Raw genomic sequence first — 22028 nt, forward strand, 5'->3', positions numbered from 1 at the left:
CGCAGCTGGTTTCCTAGGGTTTAGAGTTTCTTTTGGTTTGTTTTCCTCTCTGATTTTATCTTATTTTTCTCTCCCTTCTCCTACATTCATCTGTTTTGTTTCTTAAATTGCACACATAAAGGGAATCATGGGATAATTATCTTTCTCTGACTTATTTTGCTTAGCTTAATATTCTCTAGTTCTCTCTTGTGTGCTGTGGTTTTAAGAAAAGTAAAGGCGGACGTTCTGTAAAACAGGCCTGGCCCCTGTGATTACACACGTGGCAGGGCCCCTCCAGATAGAGAAAGAAGTGTGGGGGTGTCTCCTGCTGCCCCCCACCCCAGGGGTACCATCATGATGCTCTCCTCTGGAAACACGGAGCCGTGTGCAGGCCCGTGCAAGCACGCACCGGGGATGGCCTCCGGGTCCAGCCCGCCGTTGTGCCTGCTGGCGTCCTGCTGTGCACCCGCCTCCCCACAGGTGGCACTGGCTTTGGTGGGTTGGCATTTATCATCCACATGCCCTCCACCCCGTCTTGTCTGTCCCCAGCACCCTGCGGTCTCCGTCGTCCCCCATCCACGAAGAGGATGAAGAGAAGCTGTCCCAGGACTCGGACGCCCCTCCCCCGCTGAGTGGGGTGGGCCTGGCGCTCAGCAGCTCCCCCGAGGTGAGGCCCACCGTCACCCCGGCCCCGCCGCCTGTCCGTGGGCCCCAGACCTGTGGCCAGGGCCCCCCTCCACCGCTTGCTCGCGTGGCAGCAACCTTGGCTGGTTTCCTCATCTGTGGGGTGGGTCCTGTTTCGGGGGCTGCTGGGGCTCCTGCTGTGCGGGAAGTCCTGGGCCAGTGGCACCAGAGCTGCAGCCACACATTGTCCTTGTTTCCCAGAGCTTCGTAACGGAGGAGGCGGACGAGGCAGCGGCATTAAAGCAAGGTAAGCCCTCTCCTCAGGAGCACGTTCGGGCCTCCCCAGCGGCTCTGCCAGAGGCTTCTGGAGGGTAGCTCTTCAGAGCGCACTGGCTCCCCTCCTGGAGGTCATGAGTTCCTTACTGCAGGACCTCCCAGAGGACAGCCCCCGGCCCTCCTGGTTTTCCTTCCACACCCAGCCAGCACATAGTAGTGGCGGTTAGCTGCTCATGCAGGTCCCCTACGGGCTGCCCAGCTGGCACCTGGAGAGACCCAGGGTTCCTCCTGAGGCCAGAGGCTGGACAGTGGGGTGCAGGTGCCTAGCTCAGTCAGGCCCCTCCTCCGCGTGTCCCTGTGTCCCGTGGAAGGGGCCATGCACCTCTCCGTGGAGAGTTTAGCACAGAGTAGCCTGCTGGGTCCTGAGTCCAGCTGCCACTGGTGGGCACTGGGCTCTGTGTGGGGCGTGACCCCTACCTGACCTCACACTGGTTGTGGGATATGATGAGGTGCTCCGTCTCCCAGCTGGGGAGGTGTCATCCCACCACCAACCCAGTCATTCCTCCAGGTTGGGGTGGCTGGAGGCCCAAAGCCATTTAATTGGGAGGTGACAGAGGCAGGAAGTAGCCCTGGCTGGCTGGCTGGCTGGCTCCCAGGCCTGCAGCATGGTAAGGACCCCAAAGTAACCTGCAGCCACTCCCTTGCCAGGAGGTTCCCCAGTCAGCATTGTACCGCGGTGACCCGCATCCACCCTGGGAGTGGCTCCCCGCCCCCAGCGTGTGGGGCCTGCCTGCAGGTTGCTGGGCCTTGGGGCCTTGGGTCTGGGTGTAAGTGTTGGTGCCCAGGGCAGGGTGCCTGGTCTGGGTGTCCTCACGTCCTGCCTCTTAGGCCTGAGCTCCCCCACCTCAGCCTGGGCCTGAGCCTCTCCCGATACTCCTGCCTGCCTCCCTGCGCAGAGCAGGTGCCCAGACTGTGTGGCTCCCCTCTGTGCCCGTCACGGGGCCTAGGCCCCGCTTCTGCAGAGGGGACCTCCCCCTGAGGACACCCTGGGCAGCCCTGGGCACTGCTGTGTGAGAGTGAGGTGGCCGCGCTAGCTGCCCCCTGCAGGGTGTGTGGCCCAGCTGGAAGGATAAAGATAAACAGGAGATATTAAACTTATTACCATTTCTCGGGTATATAATGTGTTTAATTTTTAATTTTAATTTTTATTTTTATTTATGACAGTCACACACACACAGAGAGAGAGAGAGAGAGGCAGAGACACAGGCAGAGAGAGAAGCAGGCTCCATGCACCGGGAGCCCGATGTGGGATTCGATCCCGGGTCTCTAGGATCGCGCCCTGGGCCAAAGGCAGGCGCTAAACTGCTGCGCCACCCAGGGATCCCATATAATGTGTTTATAATGAAAAACAGAAGCCCCGAGCTGGAGTTGGGAGAGAAGGGTAGTAAAGAAAAGCAAACCTTTGCCTCTCAGGCCTAGAGGGCGGAGGAGGGTGTCAGGGTAGGGTCTGGCCCCCAGTGGCTGCAGAGCCCTTAGGCAGGAAAGACAGGCTCCTGGGGGTCCTGACCAGAGGGACAGTGGCCACCTTCTGCCTCTGGGCCTCTGACCTGCCCTCTCCTCTGCAGGGAGCCGAGTGCCGTCCATCGAGAACGTCCTACAGGACGGCAGCCCTGAGCCCTGCAGCCATGGCCAGCCCCGCCTGCCAGCTGATATCTACCTGCCAGGTAACAGCATTCGGCAGCTGAACTGGGGGGAGTGCGGTGTACTGTCACCATCGCATGGACCTTGGGGCCCACCGGGCCAGGGGGCAGTGCGGTGACTATCCCCGTGGAGCTAGGGGTCTGCTCTGACTGCTTAGGGAGGGGCTGGCCTGTTGGGAGCCCAGGTGTCTCCCTGGCTTTGCCCATATTCCTTCTGTCAACCCCAAAGCACAGCCAGGCCCCGGCTCTACAGCCCCCCACCCTCCGCTGAGACTCTTTGGTGCAGAGCCTGTGCCTGAGGCCCCTTTGCACCCTGGAGCCAGGTCTGTGTCGGGAAGGCAGGAGAAGCTGGTCCTTCTCTCCATCTCCTGCTTGGGCCCGGTGGGCAGACCTAGTCCCACTGGAATCTCCCACTCTTCCTTCGTCCGTGGGTACAGCAGGCCCTGTTTGGGTGCCCCAGCAGCAGGGCCTCTGCCCAGGGAGCTATAGACAGAAAGCTGCACGCCGGGGCCTGATGCTGGCCCCCAGCCCTCTACCACCTGCCTGGGGGGCCGATGAGTGCTCACAGGGTGCAGGTGAAGCCGTGCATCCCAGGCCGGTGCTGGGAGGACGGGTGGGGCCAGGCGCCTGCAAGGCCCTAGGGCAGTGGGGAGAGGTCTTATTGCTCTGCCCCCTTTCCCTTTTTTTTTTTTCTTTTTGTTTTTAAAGATGTATTTGTCTATTCATGAGAGACACAGAGGAAGAGGCAGAGACACAGGCAGAGGGAGAAGCAGTCTCCCTGCGGGGAACCCGATGCAGGACTCGATCCCAGGACCCTGGGATCACACCCTGGGCTGAAGGCAGATGCTCAACCACTGAGCCACCCAGGTGTCCCTCTGGCCCAATTTCCAGAGGCCTCTGTCCCCCGCCTCCAGCTCCTCTCTCTGCTCCTCAGGGTCAAGATCCTCAGCTTGAAGTACTAAGCTCCAGAGATGGGGGACAGGACTTGGGGCTCTGAGACTTGTGCCTGCTGCCTGTTAAGATACCATCTAAGGTCCGATATGAAGATAAATAGCCACGGTGCCCTCAGAAAGTCAGGCTCCTGCCTTGTGGCTAGGAAGACCTTTGCCCCCCGCCTGCCCCAGGACTCACTGCTGCTCAGTTCCCGGTGACCTGACCTGTGCCTCGGGCCTGGCTGTGATGTGCTTTGGTGTGAAGGTGTCTCTTGTCCCACCCGCCCCAGCTGGACAAGCAGTGGCCTGTGCAGACAGGGTCCCTATAGCCCAGAGGGTAGCCTGTCACCAGGTGTAGGAAGGCAGGGTCATATGTTTATCCGCACTCGGGGGCCTACCCAGAGAGACCCATGGGTGAAAGCCATGCCTAGGACCAGTATTCCATAGAGTAACACAATTCCAGTAAGTTCTTTCAAGGAACTTCAAGGATTTCCTTATAATTACAAGTTTGGGTGGATGGGGAGAGCCCATAGAGGGACTTCCTAGAACCACGAGTGGGAGTTGTGGTCCTATGGTTGAGGAGGCACCTTGGACCCCCCCGCCCCCCCGGCAGTGCTACCCCCGCGCTGCCGGCGTGTCTGCAGGTCAGGACAGGCCGCAGCCGCTGGGCTCTGCCCACAGGTGACACCAGGCTCTCTGGCTCTGTCACCCCTACCCTAGGCCAGTGACGTGGCCACCTTCAGCTCCACGGAGGGGGCGGGAAGCACGTTGGCTGTGCAGGTGATAAAGGAGAGGCGGAAATCCGTGTTCGGGGGCAGCAGAAGGCAGTGTCCGGCCACGGGGCATAAGGAGGCAGCTCTGGGGCCTGCGACTCACCTGGTTGTGCCCCCCTGCACGGGTGCCCCGTGGGTTAGCATCTGGAGCCCGGTCCTCACGAGCGCTGCCGACTGTACCTGGCGGGGCAGGGGGAGGCCGGGGTCCTCACAGACGTGCACACCTTTACAAGCATATGTGTACCTGTCTTCCTTTATTCCCGTGCCAGAACCTTTTCTCCTGCTACTGGCTCTTGCTCAGCAGAGATCCTAAACGTCTTTCCCACATGCATGTGTTCAAGAGTGGGAACGAGCACATGGGTGTGTTCATTCTTGGTAACAGCTGCACGGCTGTCCCCTGGTGGATGGGCACAGTTGAGCGAACATTAGGTTCTTACTGTGGGTGGGGGGATAAGGAGGTCGGGCGAGGGAACCTGGATGCTGGAAGCGGCGAGCCTGGGGGGCGGGGGGCCCCTCCCTGGGTCCACCCTCCGCCAGGTGAGCCCCGCCTGCCCCAGGCCCTGCCCTGTGAGTGCTTCTCCGGGCTGAGCGCCTCTGCGTTGCACTGTGGCCCAGTTCTCCTTTGTTTTGGCACATTGGTCTGTGTGGGCATCGTGTCTCATGTGTCCCCCCGGGGCATCTCGTCCTGAAGCAGTGCATTTGCTGCGGGATGTGCTGTCTGTGTGAGTGCTTTGCTAACTGAGCTTCTCTCCTCCTCCGCACAGCCCTGGGGCCTGACTCCTGCTCTGTTGGTATAGAGGAGTAAGCTGGTACGTGATCGCCTTCGTACGTGTTGTGGGGTGGCTCTGAGGGGCGTCCCTGACCGTGCTGGAGCAGGACCAGCTGCCTCTCCCTCTCCTACTTCCTTCCTGGGGGTTCCTGCCCCTTTTCTGGGTTTCTTCCACGTCCATGTCTTCCCTGGGGTCCTGGATTCTGAATCCAGAGCTCTCCAAACGTGCTACACCTTCACCCCGAAGAGGTGGTCCTGGGGGGTCTGACATCGGTGGACTTTTTCTGTCTGGACTCAGTGGCCCAGCCACGCTTTTCTATTCTAGCCTTTAGAGTCCCAGGAATGGTGACTTAGCCCTTGCTGAGACCCCACCCCCCTGTTGCTGCTGATTAGCCTGTTCCCCAGCCTGCCTGTGGAACCTTCCAGAACACCAGCACATGCTGAAATCAGCCTGTTAGGAGGCCATGTGAGGTTGACCCTTGGCCTGAGCAGGAGATGCCCTCCACCTGGGTGACCTTGGCAGGTGGTTCCAAGAGCACCAGCAAAACCGGCCAGTGTGTTTAAGACCCTCTTCCCTTCTTCACATGATGGTAGCGGCTCTGGGAAGTCTGGCCATGGAGGACCTGGTGCCTTCGGTGGCCCGTGCTTTCCCAGACGCGTGTGGGCTGGGGCGCTGCAGCCGGACTCCGGCCGTCCTGGCAGCCCTGCTGGGAGACGTGCCCCAGGCTGCTGTGCGGCCCTCCTGCAGGCCAGCCGTCCTGAGCTTCGGTGTCTGTCCACTCATGACAGCTGCTCTTGTGTCCCCGCACAAACCTCTCCTGTCCTCCTTGAATGTTTCGTCTGACGAATCTTCCCCTCTGTTCAAATAGGGCCCAACGCTTTTCTAAAGTCGGCTCCAGCCTCCATGTGAGTGGATGTTGAGTGTTGTGATCTAGGTGAAACTTCCAGAAGTAGACAGTACACAGAGGTCAGGCTGAGCTGCAGAGAGCGGTTTTGCCTGCGGGCTGCATAGCACAGCTGACGCCCTGCACGAAGCCACAGACCCTAAGAAAACAGTTTGTCCCCCTCGGGGTCTGTGTCACAGGTGACAGGTGGCAGAGGGCTCCGCTCCTTGGTTTGCTATGTGACGGAGCCCGTGTCCGGGGGCGGGCGGCCGGCAGCCGTCCCTCTGTGGCCCTGACAGTTGTGCCGGTCGCTCGCCACTGCAGGCCTGTGTCACAGCCGCACCCACGCCCTGGGGTGCACGCTGGGTCCAGGGACAGAGCGCCCCGAGGCATCGGGGGCAGCAGCGCGATCGTGGCGGAAGGGGCCTCTGAAGAAGGCGGGAGGGGCTCCGGGGACCCTCTGAGCGTGACGCGCACGCGGGGCCTGCGTCCTGGCCTCAGTGGTGACCACAGCGCTGGTCGCGTCCCCGGAAGCCCGGACCAGGCGAGGGGGAGACCTGGGGGCAGGACGCACGGCGCCCCGTTACATTCTACTCTGGGGCATCGGCTGGTGCCAGTGTCCTGGATGTGCTCCCAGAGAGACAGGCCGCCCTTACTTCGCTGGGGCTGCACTTCCGGGGCTCTGGGTGGCCCTACCCCCGGGAAGGGGGGGCACGGTCGGCAGACACTGAGCGGGACGGATGAGGTGGGCAACTTGGCCCAGCGTGACCGCTTCTCCCTCTGCTCCTGCCTGCAGGATGGTCCACCTCCATGGAGCCGCCCCACAGCCTCCGTACCACTGGCCCACCCCGGCCTGTGCTTGGTGGCCCCAGTCCTGACCCTGGGGCCACTGAGCTGACCCCACTCTGAGAGCCTGGCCAGGCTGGCGGCGTGGAGCGCCTAGCTCCCCAGACTCTGCCGAGGGGCCGCCAGATTCCAGCGTGACCCCTGGCCTCTCCCGTCTTGCACGCTCTGCGTGGCCACTGGCTCCAAGGGGCCATCCGACCCTTGATTGAAGAGCACAGTGGACGATCTCCTCTGACAAATTCCTTTTTCTACAGTTGATGTATTTGTAAATGGTACAAGATGAAGGACTGCAGCTTTCTGTTCTGGGGTCTCCCCTGCCCGCCCCGTTGGCTGAGTGGCCGGGCCTGGTGGCTGACCACCCACGTGCAGCCTGGATCAGCTTCTCCGAGCACCCCAGCTCTTGGGGCCCTGACATCCCAAGAACTCAACCCAAATTCTCAGAAGAAAAGTGTATTGGTGGGTGAGGAGTTACCCTCCCGGGAGATGTCACAGGGGCCTTGTTGCCGGAAGACGGAAGGAAGTGGGGGCTGAGTCACACTCAGTGAAGGAAACAGTGCCTGTCCCCAACCCCCTGCGTGCGCCTATGTCCTTGGCAGCCTGTCTGTGCCCTCTGCTGCTGCTTCCCCTTCCCGGGCCAGTCGGGGGAGGGGCTGCCCCCCAAACTCCCCCACCCCCCGACCTAGGGGCACAGGCGCTGAACACAGGCCATCTGCGGCCGTCGGTGGCGGAGCGCCCGGCCCTCTCTTTCCCGCACCTTCTCTGAAGCGGCAGTGCCCATGTGGCAGGTCCCTCTGCTGGGCTAGTGCCCCAGGGAGGGATCTGAGCAGTCCCCACTCCCTCTTTACCCCTGGAATGTCACTTGGTTTCTCTTTGACCTAGCCTGTCTGGGGTCCCCGTGGTGGACCTGCCTGGGGGAGGCACATGGCACATCCCATCTGAGGTGACCTTGCTTTTGTTTTTAAAGCAAAACTTCTTGGGCAACAGACAGGTGAAGGGGGCTGCACAGCTCCCTGGGGCGGGGGTGCAGAGGGCCACTTCCTCAGGAGCCACCCTGGGAAGGACAGGTCTGGGGCAGCCAGCAGTCCGTGGGGTCCTGTGCCCCACCCCAGCACCCTCCCTGTGGCTCGTCCGGCTGGGTGCCAGGGAGAAACCAGCAGGAGAGGACTCGTCTTCTCTCCAGGGGAGCCTGGGAGCAGAGCGCTGCCTACCCGCAGCTCTCCGGGCTCAGGCCAGCTCTTTCCCCACCACTCGTACCCCGCCTCCCCGCCTGCGTACACACTGGGGGCACATGCCCGAGTGCACGCCCCAAGTGCAGGCCCATGCGTGGGCTGGCCGCACCCGCCCGCGCCCCCCCCCCCCCCCCCCCAGCCAACCCTGGCCTCTTGCCATTGGTATTGGTGCCAGTAATCTGTTTGAAGGCCGGGATGCAGACTGGCCTTGGACTACATGTGCTATCATTTGACGTACTCTGATTGGCTAGTTTTTGTTCGTTTTTACTGTATATTTATAGTAATAAAATCCTGCAGCAATATCTGGTCCGCTCCTTCCTCTGCGCATTGCACCAAGGGACATCCGCAGTTCCTTGGTCTGGAGGCGGGACAGCGAGTGGCTCACGGCAGCTCTGACGTGTGGCTGTGGCCCCCACTTCTGGGTGTGAGGTCAGTGACACGTGACTTGAAGAGGGCGAGCGTGCATGACATGGTATGTGAGGCACGCGAGCTGCTGCTTATCACAACTGTGGTCATTGTGCCGACTCTGGGTCGGGGCGAAGCGCACTCTGGGGACGCGGCCTGCCCTCTGAGCAATGGGCTCCTTGTCTTGGTCGCTGATCCCTCCCGCAGATCCTTACTGGGCACCCCTGTGCTGGGGTGCGGGAGGGCCCACCCAGGCAAGGTGCAGGCCGCTGCGAGTCTGTGTCCTAGGCAGTGACACTGAGCAGGTAATCAGAGCCGCCCCAGGCTTGGTGACTGGGGAAGTCAGCTGGTGACATGCTGGAGCTACATGGGGTGCTTCCCAGGTGGTGGAGGAGGGCTTCTCCAAGGAGGCGTTTCGTCTGAGCCCTGGAGGGTGCCCGGGCAGCCGGCACAGCAAGTGCAAAAAGAGGCCCTGGGGCCAGAGTGAGCCTGTGTGACCGCTGAGCCCTGGTGGCTCTGGTCGCTGGAGTATCAGAATAGAGGGGTGGGGGGTGCTGGTGCCGCAGGGCCTCGTGGGGACGGAGTTTTATTCTGGGTACAGTCAGCGGTTTTTGTCCGGCTCTCTCCGGCTGTCGTGCGGAATGGATTAGAGGCCCCGGCCCAGCGAGCGGCCCCCAGGAGGGAAAGTAGCTGGTGCCCGAGGCCCGGGCCGCACTGTCCCCCCGACTCGGGACCTCAGTGGGGACACCGCTGTCCTCTGCCAGCTGGTCCATGATGCCCCGAAGCAGGCTGCCATCCTCCGCCCTGCATCGCAGCGGCTCCCTCGGCATTTCTTTCCCTAAGATTGTATATATTATTCAGGAAAGACACAGGAAGAGACAGGAGGAGGGGGAAGGCCGCTCCCGCAAGGAGCCCGATGCGGGACTTGATCCGGGACCCCGGGACCCCGGGACCGAGCCCGGAGCCCAAGAGCCCAAGGCAGGCGCTCAGCCCTCTGCGCTCCCGCCAACGGGCCAGAGCCGCGTGGGGCTGGGGCGTGCAGAGCCTCCCCTCTGCCTCCTGCCCCTGCCAGCCGCGGCCGCCCGTGGGAGGCCTGACCGCGGGGCCCGTGGGTCCCCGCAGCGCTCGCCCGGTCCCTGCCCGGCCCTGGGCGCCCACCCCGGGGTGCGGGTGTGGCCCCTCCGGCCCGCTGCTCCGCGCCCGCCCCGAGAGGAAGCAGAGGTCTGGGCGGGCCCTGAGCGGGCCCCCTCGGGGACGCTGCCACCCCCCGACCCGGGCGGCGCCCGCGGGGCTTCCTGCTGTGCACGCCGGGACGGGGCTGCAGGCTGGCGCCCCGGCCCCGCCCCGGTCCTGCCCCGGCGCGGGGCGCCCTGACACCTGCACCGCACTTGGTCCGACTGGGAGGATGCACGGGCCCGGCTGGCCTGGGCGGAGCTCGGGCGCCGCGGTCCCCGGGCCCGGGGCGAGCGCGGCCCCGCCCTTTGCACACGCCCCTTCGGCGCCGCAAGGACGCGCCGGCGCGGCGGGGGGGCGGGGCCGGGGCGCGGCGGCCCGCGGATTGGCCGGGCGCGGCAGGGGCGGGGCCGCGCATGCACTTAAGCGGCGGCGCTCCGGCCGCGGCGGGGTCGTGTCAAGATGTCGGCGGCGGTGCCGGAGCTGAAGCAGATCAGCCGGGTGGAGGCCATGCGCCTGGGGCCGGGCTGGAGCCACTCGTGCCACGCCATGCTGTACGCCGCCAACCCCGGGCAGCTGTTCGGCCGCATCCCCATGCGCTTCTCGGTGCTGGTGAGGACGCGGGCGGGCGGCGGGCGGGCAGGCGGGCGGCGGGGACGGGGACGGGGCGCCGCTCCCCCCGCGCCCGTGACCCGCGCTCCTTGCAGATGCAGATGCGCTTCGACGGGCTGCTGGGCTTCCCCGGGGGCTTCGTGGACCGGCGCTTCTGGTCTCTGGAGGACGGTCTGAACCGGGTGCTGGGCCTGGGCCTGGGCTGCCTGCGCCTCACCGAGGCCGACTACCTGAGCTCCCACCTGACCGAGGGCCCGCACCGCGTCGTGGCGCACCTGTACGCACGGCAGCTGACGCTGGAGCAGCTGCACGCCGTGGAGATCAGCGCGGTGCACTCGCGCGACCACGGCCTGGAGGTGGGGCCGCCGCCCGGGCCCCGCCCCCCGCCCCGGGGTTTGGCTCTGGCCCCGCGGAAGGCACCGATGGGTAACACGTCCCCCGGAGGGTCCCCTGGCCGGGCTGGGCGGGGTGTCGCTGTGCAGCCTTGGGGCGGGCAGAGGGACGGGGGGCCGGGGCTGGGGTTCCCTCGGGGCTGTGTTCCATCTGCCTTGCTGCCTGCCATTGCCAATCCTGGGAGTGGGGAGTGGGATCGGTGGGGGGATGGGCTGGGGTGGTGCCTGCGGGGGGCGGGGGGACGGGCCGGGTTCCTGGGCCGGGATCTCATGGTTGTTATGGTTCCGGGGGGCCGGGAGGCACCTGTGAAGGGGGAGCATGGGGTGTGAGCCGGGGACCTCCTGCCAGCGGACGGGGGCTGGGACTGGAGTGCAGCAGAGGGCCGAAGGTGCATGGGGTCGGCTCTGACACTCGCCTGGGGCAGAGGGGCCGCACCGCTCCCAGGGCCCCGCTCGCTGCCGCCTCACCAGACCCTGCGGGGCCTCTCATTACAGCCTCTGCAATCTGGCTGCCCCTCTGCTAGGGCCGAACCATGGGTGGGGGTCCCGGGCCCACTCCCGTCTCCTCTCCGTGCAGGTGCTGGGGCTTGTGCGAGTCCCCCTTTACACCCAGAAGGACCGAGTCGGTGGCTTTCCCAACTTCCTGAGCAACGCCTTTACCAGCACCGCCAAGTACCAGCTGCTCTTCGCTCTCAAGGTGCTCAACATGATGCCTGAGGAGAAGCTGGCTGAGGCCTTGGCTGCTGCCACCGAGAAGCAGAAGAAAGCCCTGGAGAAGCTCCTCCCATCTTCCTCCTGAGGTTGAGTCTATGTGGAGTGTCTCTTGCCCTAAACTCCTGGGAGAGTGTCTCCCGTGCGTGCACTCACACCGTATCCTGGCTGCACCGGGCAAGGGGGCATCTCGTTCTCCCCTGCCCCGAGCAGCCACAGGGTGGCAGCCAGATTACGGGGAAGCCACCCTGGTCAGTTGTGGCTCAGGACATCCTCTCCTACCCTAAGGCTCAAACTCTCCTCCACAGGAGTCGGGTTGGTGGATGTATCACCCATTTATCGGGGTGGGTAGATGGACACAGACCACTGAAAAGTTGGTTTATTCTTGTGGAGCTGCCCGGAGTCCTGTCACCAGCCAGCCCCGCGGCCGAGAAGCTGGCTCGGCTCAGGATGTCCTACTGTTAATATTGGTGGTTGTTAGCCTTACTTGGTTAATTTTTTCTATGGTGTGTGACCTGAGTGTGAGGTTTCAAGGCCCCTTCACCTCACTGGGACTTGGTCTCCAGGGTTAGTTGGGGCCATAGTAGCTGGAGTTGTTGAAAGAGGACAGGAAAGGCCCTTCTTGGCTGCTCTGTGTGATCTCTGGTCCTGGTCACAGGCCTGGGGCTGGGTGTATGGGGGCAGGGGGTCCTCTTCTCCCCACCCCCCCGCCCCGGGGCCTTAAGGGCGGGAGCCAGGCCCAAGAGCTCCTTTCGGCACGGAGTGGACACAGGCCTCCCAGCCCAGGTGGACGTGCCGTCACTTCCCTGGGGTGGCTGTGGTGCCGCCGGCACAGGCCTCTCTCTGGGGCTTCTGGCTGCACCTGGGCTGAGCCCAGCTCACTGCTTTCCTCGGCTTTGAAAGCCTCCCTTTCTCCATTTCCAGCACAGTCTGCAGGCAGCTCCAGGACATGGGAAGCACTGGCCGAGTGTGGAGAATGACATCAGCAGAGCCGCCACGGACAGGAAGGTCAGCACTGGCAGTCTCTCTCCTGTGGCCCTATATGTCTGGAAAGACTCCTCTGTGAAGCTAACAGAGTTTCCACAATACCTGCTTGGCCTGGTAAGGAAAGCTGTGCTCTGGCCCTGCCTGAGCGTCTGTTCCACCTTAGAGCCTCGATGAAGTGGCCAGCACGTGCGGGCAAAGGCGCTTCATTCTGTAAATAAAACAGCTGTACCTTGTTCCTCTCTTCCTTCCTTGGGGCTGCGGTGTGCACCACTCTTCAGTTGCTTTTGTAGAATCAGAGCAGAGGCAGCCCTAGCTGCGGGGCCAGACCGGGCCAGGAGGGGGTCACCCTGTCGGCCCTGCTCTGAGCACGGTGGTCTCTGTCCTGACGGAGGGGCCTAGGTTCCAGGTTCCTTAAGTGGGGGTCGCGGCATGGCTTGCCCCTTGGTCTGTCAGTTAGTACTGTGTCGCGGGACCAGAACTGAGCCCCTGACCAGCAAATCTCACATTTTATTTTCCAGCAAATGACATATGCTGCCCAGGTGCCCAGTCCTTTCTGTGGGGCACCTGCGGTGTATGGGGATCCTCTCTCCCCAGGGCCCTGCCCGCTCTGGGCCTCACCCCCAGATTCTGGGCTGGAGGCCCTCGTCCTGCCTCCGTGTGGGCCTTGCTGCCCTGGCCCCAGCCCTGTCCTGCTTCTGCCGGCTGCTCCTGGGGCCTGATCCTCCGGCCCAGTGGGGCCCGGCCTGCGGCAGCGCCCACACTCTGCCCTCCTGTCTTCCAGGCACACAGCTTCAGGGTGGATCAGTCACCCAACGTCAGAGTCTGAGAAGGGAAAGAGAAGCCTGAAGGGGGCGCTCACCGCTGCCCAGGGTGCCCTGCTCTCCCGGCCTGGGGCCTGGGGGACACTCACCGTCCCTCCCAGCTAAGGCTCCCGCCAGTTCTCCTTCCCGTTCAGCACCTGCAGCTTCTCCAAGCTCTGGGTCACTGAGCATAGCACTCGCCCTGAGGATGGGAGCAGTTAGTTCCTGCTTTGCCAGCGTGAGAAGGGAAGGTCCTAGGGATGCCTGGCAGTGAGGGGAAGCGGGCTACACGGCAGGAGCCCCCCCAGGGTCGGAGCTGACCAGGCAGGGCTCCTCCTGTTCCCCCCCTTGTGGCCCCCAGTGGGCGGGAGACCTCTGGCTGCCCTCCTGGACACTCACCCATTTCCTGGACTCGATCCTCCAGTGCTCCTGACAGCTCAGGGAGGCTCAGAGCCTGCAGGGAGGCCTGCCAGCCTTTGGAGTCTGTGGGACATAAAGCCAGGTGGGCCTGGAATGCATGTGGTCACCATAGGTCCTGCCCCTCTGTCCTGAGCTGCCGTGACCAGGGAACCCACCTAGCTGTTGCTTCCTGCATGACCTTGCTACACCAAAGTGTGTCCTCCCAGCTATTTTTCCAAAGCACTGGCTGCCAGTAGCCCCGGGAGTGGAAGGGGGGGGGGCCTGGCCTACAGGGAGGCTTTGTCCTGGGGCGGCCCCAACTATAGGCTGCAGAAATCACTTGAGATCGTGGACAGCAGCGTCAGCCAGGGCCCAAGGGCTTTTGCCCCCCACCACGGGGAGGACATGGGGGAGAGAGGGCACCCTCGCTCTGGGACCTGCGATTGTGTGGAGGAAAGAGCTGGAGCTGGAACCGGAGGCCTAGGACAGCACCTACGTGATCCGGGGCAAGAACACGGTTCTTACCAGCTGTGGGGAGGGCAGCGGCCAGGGGGAGCCCTCGGGTGGACACCTCCTGCTTCACTCTGGCTGACAGTTCGGCTTGACAGGCTCTGCCAGACACAAGGCCAAGCGCTGGTGAGGGGAGAGGCTGGGCAATAGTGCCTCCCACGGCCCCAGCGGGACACAGATACCCCATCTCCCTGAGTGTCAGGGGGGCCCTGCCTTCAGGGCAAGCACACCAGGCACCTTTGGGGACCAGCGTGCAGATGTGCGGGGCCCTATCTGCTGCCTGGGTCTGCCCTGCAGAAAGGAAAAGCCAGAATGAAACGGAGGATGGCAGCGAGTGGCCCCAGAAGGCCCTAAAACCAACCCTTGGCTGAAGCATCTGGAGGCAGTGGTGGCTCAGGGTCGGGCCCAGGGCAGCTCAGGTGCCCACTCACCGCAGCTGGTCCAAGATGAGAGCAGCGTCCTGGGCCAGGGCCCACGTCTCCTGCAGCTGGGCACGCACGTCCTCACGGGCACCGTCCTGCTCCAGGAGGCAGCTCTCCACCACCGCCCGCAGCTCCTGCTCCTGCGACACCTGGCCTCGCATGGCCTCCACCTCCTCACAGCGCTGAGAGGAGATAGGGCGGGTGAGTGAGCCAGGGGGATTCAAGGCCAGGGCCACCTCGGTTGGGTCCTGCCAGCCCCAGTCGGCTCTGCCATCCCCACCGGCTCTCAACTCCCACTCTCCTGGGCCGGAGGAAGGGGACGCGTGTCTCCAGACAGAGCCGCCTCTGCTTTGGGCCCCTTCCCTCAAGCCCTGTGGCATCCAAGCCTGCTGCTTGTTCTCTGCCCTCCCCCTTGATCTTCTGTGTCCATGTAAGCTCCTGCCCCGAGTCCCCATCCCTTCCTGAGCCTTCTTCCCAGGCAGACGCCCATGTGTCTCCCCTCCTGCACAGCAATAATGCTCTCTGCCCTTAACTGTCCTGGCTGCTTCTCCCTGCTGACCCTGCAGATCTGTCCTCCCTGCTCACCCCCTATGCTGTCCTTTACTGCAGGCGTCTCCACACCCCTCTCTTGCACGCCCCCTCATACTTTGTGCAGCTGGATGGCAAGCTCCTGCATCTCAGCTTCGAGCCGGTCAGCATAGGCCAACTCCAGGGCATCGCTGGGGGGACGGGCACTGCTGTGCCAGCGGGCAATGGCAGAGGTCATCTTCCTCTTAGGCCCAAATAACCTGCGAGGAGGACAGAGAGAAGTATATACGTCTGCTGTGTGCGTAGAGATGCCACGGACTGTCCTTACACCAAGACGGTCCCTTAAGAAAGGGCCCAGCTTGGAAGGGGGAGAGTGGCCCCCAGGATCCTAGGGCAGAAGACAAATGGTTCTAAGAAGTGACCCCAGCTAGGGCTGGCCTCCCCTGCTCAGCTGCTGTTCTCACTGAACAGGGGGCTCAGGCCAGGCTTGGGGAGCCTGAGGGAGCCACAGGACCCAGCCCTCCAGCACCTAAGCCAGGGGCAGCTGGAGGGCTGGAGTGGACGCTGCTACAGGAAGCAAGCGGAACCTCAGACAAGACAGGGCAGCTAGTTCCACCCACACGAGGGGAAGCTGCGGGCTCAGCTTCACGCCAGAGACGGGGGTGCGGCCACGAAGGGCCCCTCTGCACTCACGTGATGCCAATCTCCTTCAGGTCGCTCTCAGTGAGGGTCAGGAAGATGCGGAGGTCCACGTCCTGCTCCTCAAACAGCTGCAGGTACTTCAGACACCCAATCTGCTCCAGCAGCGTGGCGAGGTCCTGGAGGGTACAGGGGCGGGGACAGGTCAGAGGACGGGTGGCCCCGTCCGGGTGAACCCGGCCAGCCCCCAAGCTCCACAGTGGGACAGTGCTGGCGGCCCCCAGAGCCCCGGCCACCCCCTCTCTGTGCCCTCAGGCGGCATGGGTAGCCCGGAGGCTCTCTAAGCCTGTGTCTTCACTTCAGCTTGGACAGCGTCAGTTTCTTGGAGGGCGAGTCCGGTGGCCACAAACTCTCTTGGCTTTGTTAGCCTGCGACAGTGCGACATCTTAGTTTCTCCTTTACTTCTGAAGGATAGTTCTTACTTGGATACAGCATTCTGGAGGGTTTTTCTCATTCCTTTGACTAGGTCATCAGATGTCCTCTAGGTCCCGTGTTTTTTTTTTCCCCTTTAAAGATTTTATTTATTCATGGGGGGTGGGGGGCACCGACACAGGCCAAGGGAGAAGCAGGATCCCTGCAGGGAGCCCGATGCGGGACTCGATCCCCGGTCTCCAGGATCAGGCCCTGGGCTGAAGGCGGTGCTAAACCACTGAGCCACCCGGGCTGCCTGGTCCAGTGGTTTCTGATGGGGAATTAGCTGTCAATCTTACTGGGGTTCCTGGTGTGTAAAGACTCCTTTCGTCTCACTCCGTTCAATTCTCCTTTTGTTTCTGGACAGTTTGATTTCTTTAGGTCTAGGTGTGGATCTGCATTTAGCCTACTTAGGGTTCATACAGCTGCTGCAGATTCATGTTTTGTTTTTTTTTTTTAAGATTTATTTATTTATTTATGAATGATAGACATAGAGAGAGAGAGGCAGAGACACAGGAGGAGGGAGAAGCAGGCTCCATGCCGGGAGCCCGACGTGGGACTCGATCCCGGGACTCCAGGATCACAGCTTGTGCCAAAGGCAGGCGCTAAACTCGATCCCTGAGCCACCCAGAGATCCCCCGATTCATGTTTTTTATCAAATCTGGGAAGGTCTATTTCTGAAACATTTTTTTGCCCTTCTCTACACCTCTCCCTCTGGACAACATTATGCATATGCTAGCTGCTTGATGGTGTCTCACGGGTTTCTGTTCATTCTTCTCAGATGGGATAATCTCAACTGACTGACATCAAGTTTGTGGGTCCTTCCGCATCCTCCAGCTGCTTTTGGGCCCTCTCGTGCCACGATCGTTTCACTCATTGTACTTTTCATCTATAGAATCTGTTTGGTTTGTTTTTATTTCTATCACTTTATTGATATTCTCTATCCAGACAGGGTTTCCTTGGGCTCACTGAACATATTTGAAAAAGCCGGTCTAGTCTGTGTCCAGGAAGTCCCACAGCTGGCCTTCCTCGGGCACTGCTTCTGTTATTTGACTTTTTATAGTCGACAGCCATACCTCCTTGTTTCTTTGTACATCTTGTCATTTCGTTGAAAATTGGACATTTTAAAAATTTATAAGTAATCTCTACATCTAAAAGGGGGCTTGAACTTACAAGCTCAAGTTCAAGAGTCACATGTTCCACCAAATGAGCCAGCCAGGCACCCCCAAAACAATTCTCCTCCTCCACAGTCTGTTGCTGCTGCTTGTTAAAGAAGTTATTTATTTAGTGCCTTTTCTATAAGTCTGTGTTCTCCCTCACGTGTGGCCACAGAAGTCTCTCCTTGGCTAGCTCAGTGGTCAGCTAAGGACTGGACAGATTTCCTTAAACACCTGAGACTAGTCAGTCTCCCTTCTCTGCCGAGTAACTCTGTAGGCTTCAGGGGGCACATCTTTAACACTCAGCCAGATAGATGACAGTCCTTCCCTTAGCCTTTACTTGCTGCTTGCTAGAGTCTCAGGGTTCACACAGATGTATTTTCAACTCTTTCTTGACCATACACAGAACACAGCCTTGAGCAAGTGTGTGGCCTCCCAGGTTCCTAGGATTATGTCAGAGCTTTACAAAGCTCCTATGGACATCTCACTCCCTACTTCTTCCTTTTAAGCTTTGTGGTTAATCTTATTTGCCCCAACTATGATCCAACACCTCAGGCAGCTGCAAAGTTAAAACACGTGCCTATAATTATTTTCAACACACAGATTCCAAGGAGAGGGCTTTTGTTATACTGGGTAGACAGGCTCTCAGTCAAATCAAATACAGTTTTGTAAGCATGGTCTCCTAGGAAAACCTCAGATGCATCCAATAATGCCAATTCTTTGAGAATGAAACAGTGAAAGAACCCAGCTCCATTCTGCTCCTCCAGCGGCTGTCACAGCTTCCCTGGCACTGGAGTGAGGATGGGACTAAGGCAAGTTAACTACAAGGTTTACAGTTCTTACTGATTCAGCCACTTCTCTTAAACATTTCCAGCTTGCTCCAAGCCTTTGGTTTATTCAGAGTTTTCAAAAAATTATTCTGACCATTTCTGCCAGGTTTTTTATTGCCTTTAATAAAGGGGCAAATTTTCAAAGGTTCTGACTCTGCCATTTTCCTTAACCTACTTTCTGAAACAGCCTTAAGATCCCACCACCACCACCCACTCTCCCATCAACATGTGTTTAAGGAAATGAAAGGTGTAGCTGTTCACTGAGCCGGGAACATAGGCAGTGGAAAGAGCTCCCTGGAGGGGCCACAAGGAGAAGCCAAGAAGCCAGCAAAAGTGGAGGGGCTTAGTGAACAGCAGAGCTGTGACTTTAACAAATAAATGGTAAAAAATTACTTCTTTCATCTTTGTACCACTTATGCCCACAGAGGGCAGGAGAACTCAATAAACAGTTGAGCTGCCATGCCGCACCTGCAATCCCCGAGAAGCTGGTTAGCCAGAGCGACCCAAAATGAAGAAGGCAGACATGGCAATTTCCATTACATGCCACTTTATCTCTGCTTCAGATGCATCTTGTCACTGACTTCTGAAAGCAGCTTTGTAAGACTGGTTCTGTTTTTCTCCTCCCCAGGCTCAGGGACGCTGAGTCAAGTATGGAAACCAAGGGGAGAGATAGGTCCCTCCTATGGAAAGCGATGAAACAGAAAGCCTGCAACTGGCACTTCTAGCCTTTAGGAATCCTCTCAGCCCAAGTAGCTTCCATAGATCATAGATCATTGGGGAAAAACCATGACCACAGCTTTCTCTGAATCCTGCTGACCCACCAGAAGTATACAGTAAAGGCCTCGTGAAGCATGAAGAGTGTCCTCTTTCTCACTGGGTAACTGCCAGTTTCACAGACGGCCTTACCTGGGGTCCTGAATAGGGAGACCTCTCTGTCTGAGGAATGCATCCTGGGGAACAGGCTGCCCCAGAAGTCCCAGTGCTGGTAGGCCACTGGTTGTCACTGTTGCTGTAACGATTCTTGGTCTTCATATAACTTTTAGTTTGCTTGCGAACTGAACTTTTACAGGCATGATCTGAATCCTGTGGTGAGAAAGATGTCTGAAGTTAACACTAAGGGGCCCAGAGCTAAAGTAGCTGCATCCACTCTATTCTCTGCCACAAAACTGTTGCTGTGAAACTGCCCCACCAGCCACACAGAGGCTTCCCTGGTGACTTGCACTGTGGTCTATGTGGCCCCGATCCAAGCACCGCTCACGGAGGGTGGCCAAGGACTGTGTGTGACATGCACGAGGTACCTGTCACCAAACTTGCCCTCTCGAAGAGGGGCACAACACCCAGAAAGGGGAGGGAGGTGGGAGATCAAGAAAAGAGAAGCTTCACCTCATTGCTCTCCAGAGAGGCCTCACTGCTGATTCCTGGGGCTCTCGTCAGGCCCTCACTGCTGCTGCTGCGCCTCACGGCCCCCAGGTTGGCACAGAAGGCGTGCTCTTCTGCCAAGGGGAAGACAAGCGCACCTGACCCCAGGTCTCAGTGGCGAGGACTCCCCAGAGCCTGCACCTACTGCATTCGTCAATATTCAACAGCTCACTGCACTCTTCTGTTGCGGGCCCTCCTGCCCCAACACGGGACGGGAGTTCTGCCTGTTTTCTTCACTGATCTACAGCAGTGCCTGGCACACCGGGCACTCAGTAAACAGCTAGTGAATAAATGATACATGTAACACAACAGACATTTCCCTGAGGGCTTACCGGTCCAGGAGCCAACCGTGTTTGGAACGACTCCCCCACATCCTGCACCCAGGCGCCGTGGGCCAGAAGCTGCACCTCAGCAGTCTCCAATCCAGGTCCCTCTGGAGCCTGCCCCCCAGCCCCTGTTCTCCAGCGGTGGGGGGGGGGGGGGGGCTCCCAAGACCCAGGCTCCCGCTGTGGGGGTAAAGGGCTGGGGCATGGGCGGGCAGGACACACATACCCCGGCTGCTGCTGCTGCTGCTGTCCCCATCCCGGTCGTTGATGGGGGATGTGACATCCCTGTAGCAGAGGCCCCCCACATCCAGTGAGTTCTCATCGCTGCTGTGGAAGGTGACATAGCCCTGTGGAGGCACCTGCTCTGTGGACAGAGTGGGGGACATAAACCCACATGAGCACAAGAGGGGCAGCCGATTCCTCCTTCCAAATTCAACCGCCCCAGAGGAATTTTGGCAGGAGGGAAGGCTGGGACTTAGGCATCGGATCTAACTGGCCGTCACCCCATCTGCTCGCACAGCAACCTGAGCACACGCACACGGTCTGCAGGTGAGGAAAAGGACTCTGAGGGGCGTGGAGACCAGTCTGTGTCCCACAGCAAGGGCCCAGGGGTCAGGACTAGCACCCAGTCTGACCCGGCGCCCCCACATCACACCATGCTGTTGCTTTTCCAAGTGGACAAAGCAGGAAACGGTTAGCTGGATTGGCAGATTCCTGAGCCCAAGGAAAACCAGACCACTAAGTGTTCCTTGTAGCTGGCAACATCTCACACACCAGCCCCTGTGCTCCCTGTGACTTCTCACAGAGACTTCGAGGGGCGCTGCTCCTCGGGTCAGTCAACCCCAGCCAGAGAGACCTGGCTGGGCAGAGGGAGGTGGGTGGCCCTGGGCTAAAATGAACAGCAGTAACACCAAGTGACATAACCTCCGAACTTATCTGCCTGCAAGAGAAAGGGAGAAAAGACACACCGGGGGGTTTAATTCCAGCTTTGTCCCTGCCTCCCCCACAGAAAGTACATTTATTTGCATAAAAGAGACTGGCTGGTGACCTCACGTGGAACTTATTTTCTTCTTTATACCTTTCTGAAGTTATCAAGATTTACGATCAGCATATGCTATTTATCATTCAAAAATTTTTTTCGTTGCTGGCAAAGAGAACATATGCGTATATAGAGAATTTAAATATCACAAGGTATAAGAGGAAAACCAAAAATATGAAATGGCGCAACTAAGGGACAATTAGCATGATTCTTTGGTGAATGTTTTTTCTGCCGCTGTGGGGGCATAAAAAGACGTGTATAAATGGGCTTTGACCAGATTATTTTGGTAACTTGAATGAACTCCATTTTTAAAAGCAGCTGTTGTACAGCAACGCAAGTGAATGACCCCCCTCACCCTGGGTAGACCTGTCCTTCCTTCGCCCCCGCCATGCCTCAGGTGGGACAAGCAGCACGGACTCCTCACAAGAGACAGATTTGCCACTCAAAATAGAGCCACCTGGCCGAGTGCCCCAGAGCTACGTGCTTACAACCATGCTCTCACCCTGCAGCAGCCTGCCCACAGCTGGGGGGCAGCTTCCCCAGTGGCCCAGGGAGCCCACCCCTCTGTGGCTGATGGGAAAAGGTAGGCCTGGAGCTCCCAACCCAGCTAAGATTCCTTCCAAGGGTCATGGGAAGGAATCAAGTTACTTGTATACTCTTGAATAAAGCACGGTCTCCCCTAACTGGGAAAGTTGGTTTCTTTTGCTTTTCTTTTCTTTTTTTAGGTTTTACTTAATTATGACAGCGAGAAGGTGTACCAGCAGGTGGAGGGGCAGAGGGAGGAGAAGACTGCTGAGTAGGGAGCCCAAGATGGGGCTTGATTCTAGGACCCCAAGGATCATGACCTGAGCCAAAGGTAAACACTCAACTGACTGAGCCACCAAGAGGCCCCTGGGAAAGTCAGTTTCTAAGCCCAGGGGTACTTGCTCACGAGATGGGCCCATCCACCCGGCTTGCTAGACGGCAGGATTGACCCAGCCACTAATGGGTGACAGATGTCAAAGACAATCTAACACTGATCATTTGGTCAGGCCAGGGTAAGAGTGTTGGCACCCCCTGCACTCCCCAAGCGCACTGCACTCAATGTGAAGTGCTGACAATAGGAGAACAAACTCACTTCTAGCCCACCACCAAGTGTACCATCCGACAATTCTCAAGTCCAGCATGTTGAGAAAAGAGAGCAACAACTGCCCGAG

The 22028-nt window shown here is 59.8% G+C and overlaps 3 protein-coding genes across 22 annotated transcripts in view; 2 read left to right on the forward strand and 1 right to left on the reverse strand.

The window, feature by feature from the left end:
• MGRN1 (mahogunin ring finger 1) overlaps window positions 1-8314 on the forward strand; it is a 61289-nt gene extending 52975 nt beyond the window's left edge. For 4 of the 9 annotated variants that reach the window (XM_077906452.1, XM_077906453.1, XM_077906456.1 and 1 more), the window contains 4 exons: window positions 529-646; window positions 865-910; window positions 2505-2603; window positions 6734-8314. In XM_077906452.1, coding sequence (XP_077762578.1) covers window positions 529-646; window positions 865-910; window positions 2505-2603; window positions 6734-6846 — 376 coding nt within the window. In that variant the 3' untranslated portion in view covers window positions 6847-8314. Of the gene's footprint in view, window positions 1-528; window positions 647-864; window positions 911-2504; window positions 2604-3287; window positions 4645-5048; window positions 5094-5378; window positions 5964-6733 lie in introns of those variants that run through there. The other 5 variants (XM_077906454.1, XM_077906458.1, XM_077906459.1 and 2 more) reach the window with 3 other exon arrangements.
• A 1695-nt stretch (window positions 8315-10009) lies between these two features.
• On the forward strand, window positions 10010-12525 carry NUDT16L1 (nudix hydrolase 16 like 1). 3 transcript variants are annotated; one of them, XR_013384888.1, is made up of 4 exons: window positions 10010-10202; window positions 10298-10628; window positions 11172-11394; window positions 12230-12525. XR_013384888.1 is itself a non-coding variant. In XM_077906485.1 (4 exons), the coding sequence occupies exons 1-3, from the start codon at window positions 10053-10055 to the stop codon at window positions 11391-11393; spliced, it is 633 nt and encodes a 210-aa protein (XP_077762611.1). In that variant the 5' UTR covers window positions 10013-10052; the 3' UTR covers window position 11394; window positions 12230-12525. The 3 variants fall into 3 exon arrangements, 2 of the variants coding, with proteins under 2 accessions (XP_077762612.1, XP_077762611.1); XM_077906485.1 differs by having other exon boundaries at window positions 10013-10202; window positions 10298-10558; XM_077906486.1 differs by lacking the exon at window positions 10298-10628 and having other exon boundaries at window positions 10011-10202.
• A 254-nt stretch (window positions 12526-12779) lies between these two features.
• The window catches only part of ANKS3 (ankyrin repeat and sterile alpha motif domain containing 3), a 31925-nt gene continuing 22676 nt past the window's right edge, over window positions 12780-22028 (reverse strand). For 7 of the 10 annotated variants that reach the window (XM_077906464.1, XM_077906462.1, XM_077906460.1 and 4 more), the window contains 10 exons: window positions 20020-20157; window positions 19432-19541; window positions 18955-19131; window positions 15645-15769; window positions 15070-15211; window positions 14433-14605; window positions 14017-14102; window positions 13492-13566; window positions 13203-13294; window positions 12780-13134 (listed from right to left, as the gene is read on the reverse strand). In XM_077906464.1, coding sequence (XP_077762590.1) covers window positions 13215-13294; window positions 13492-13566; window positions 14017-14102; window positions 14433-14605; window positions 15070-15211; window positions 15645-15769; window positions 18955-19131; window positions 19432-19541; window positions 20020-20157 — 1106 coding nt within the window. In that variant the 3' untranslated portion in view covers window positions 12780-13134; window positions 13203-13214. Of the gene's footprint in view, window positions 13135-13202; window positions 13295-13491; window positions 13567-14016; window positions 14103-14126; window positions 14293-14432; window positions 14606-15069; window positions 15212-15644; window positions 15770-18954; window positions 19132-19431; window positions 19542-20019; window positions 20158-22028 lie in introns of those variants that run through there. The other 3 variants (XM_077906461.1, XM_077906465.1, XM_077906466.1) reach the window with 3 other exon arrangements.

This window comes from Canis aureus, chromosome 8 (assembly GCF_053574225.1).
Source record: "Canis aureus isolate CA01 chromosome 8, VMU_Caureus_v.1.0, whole genome shotgun sequence".
Lineage (NCBI taxonomy): Eukaryota > Metazoa > Chordata > Mammalia > Carnivora > Canidae > Canis > Canis aureus.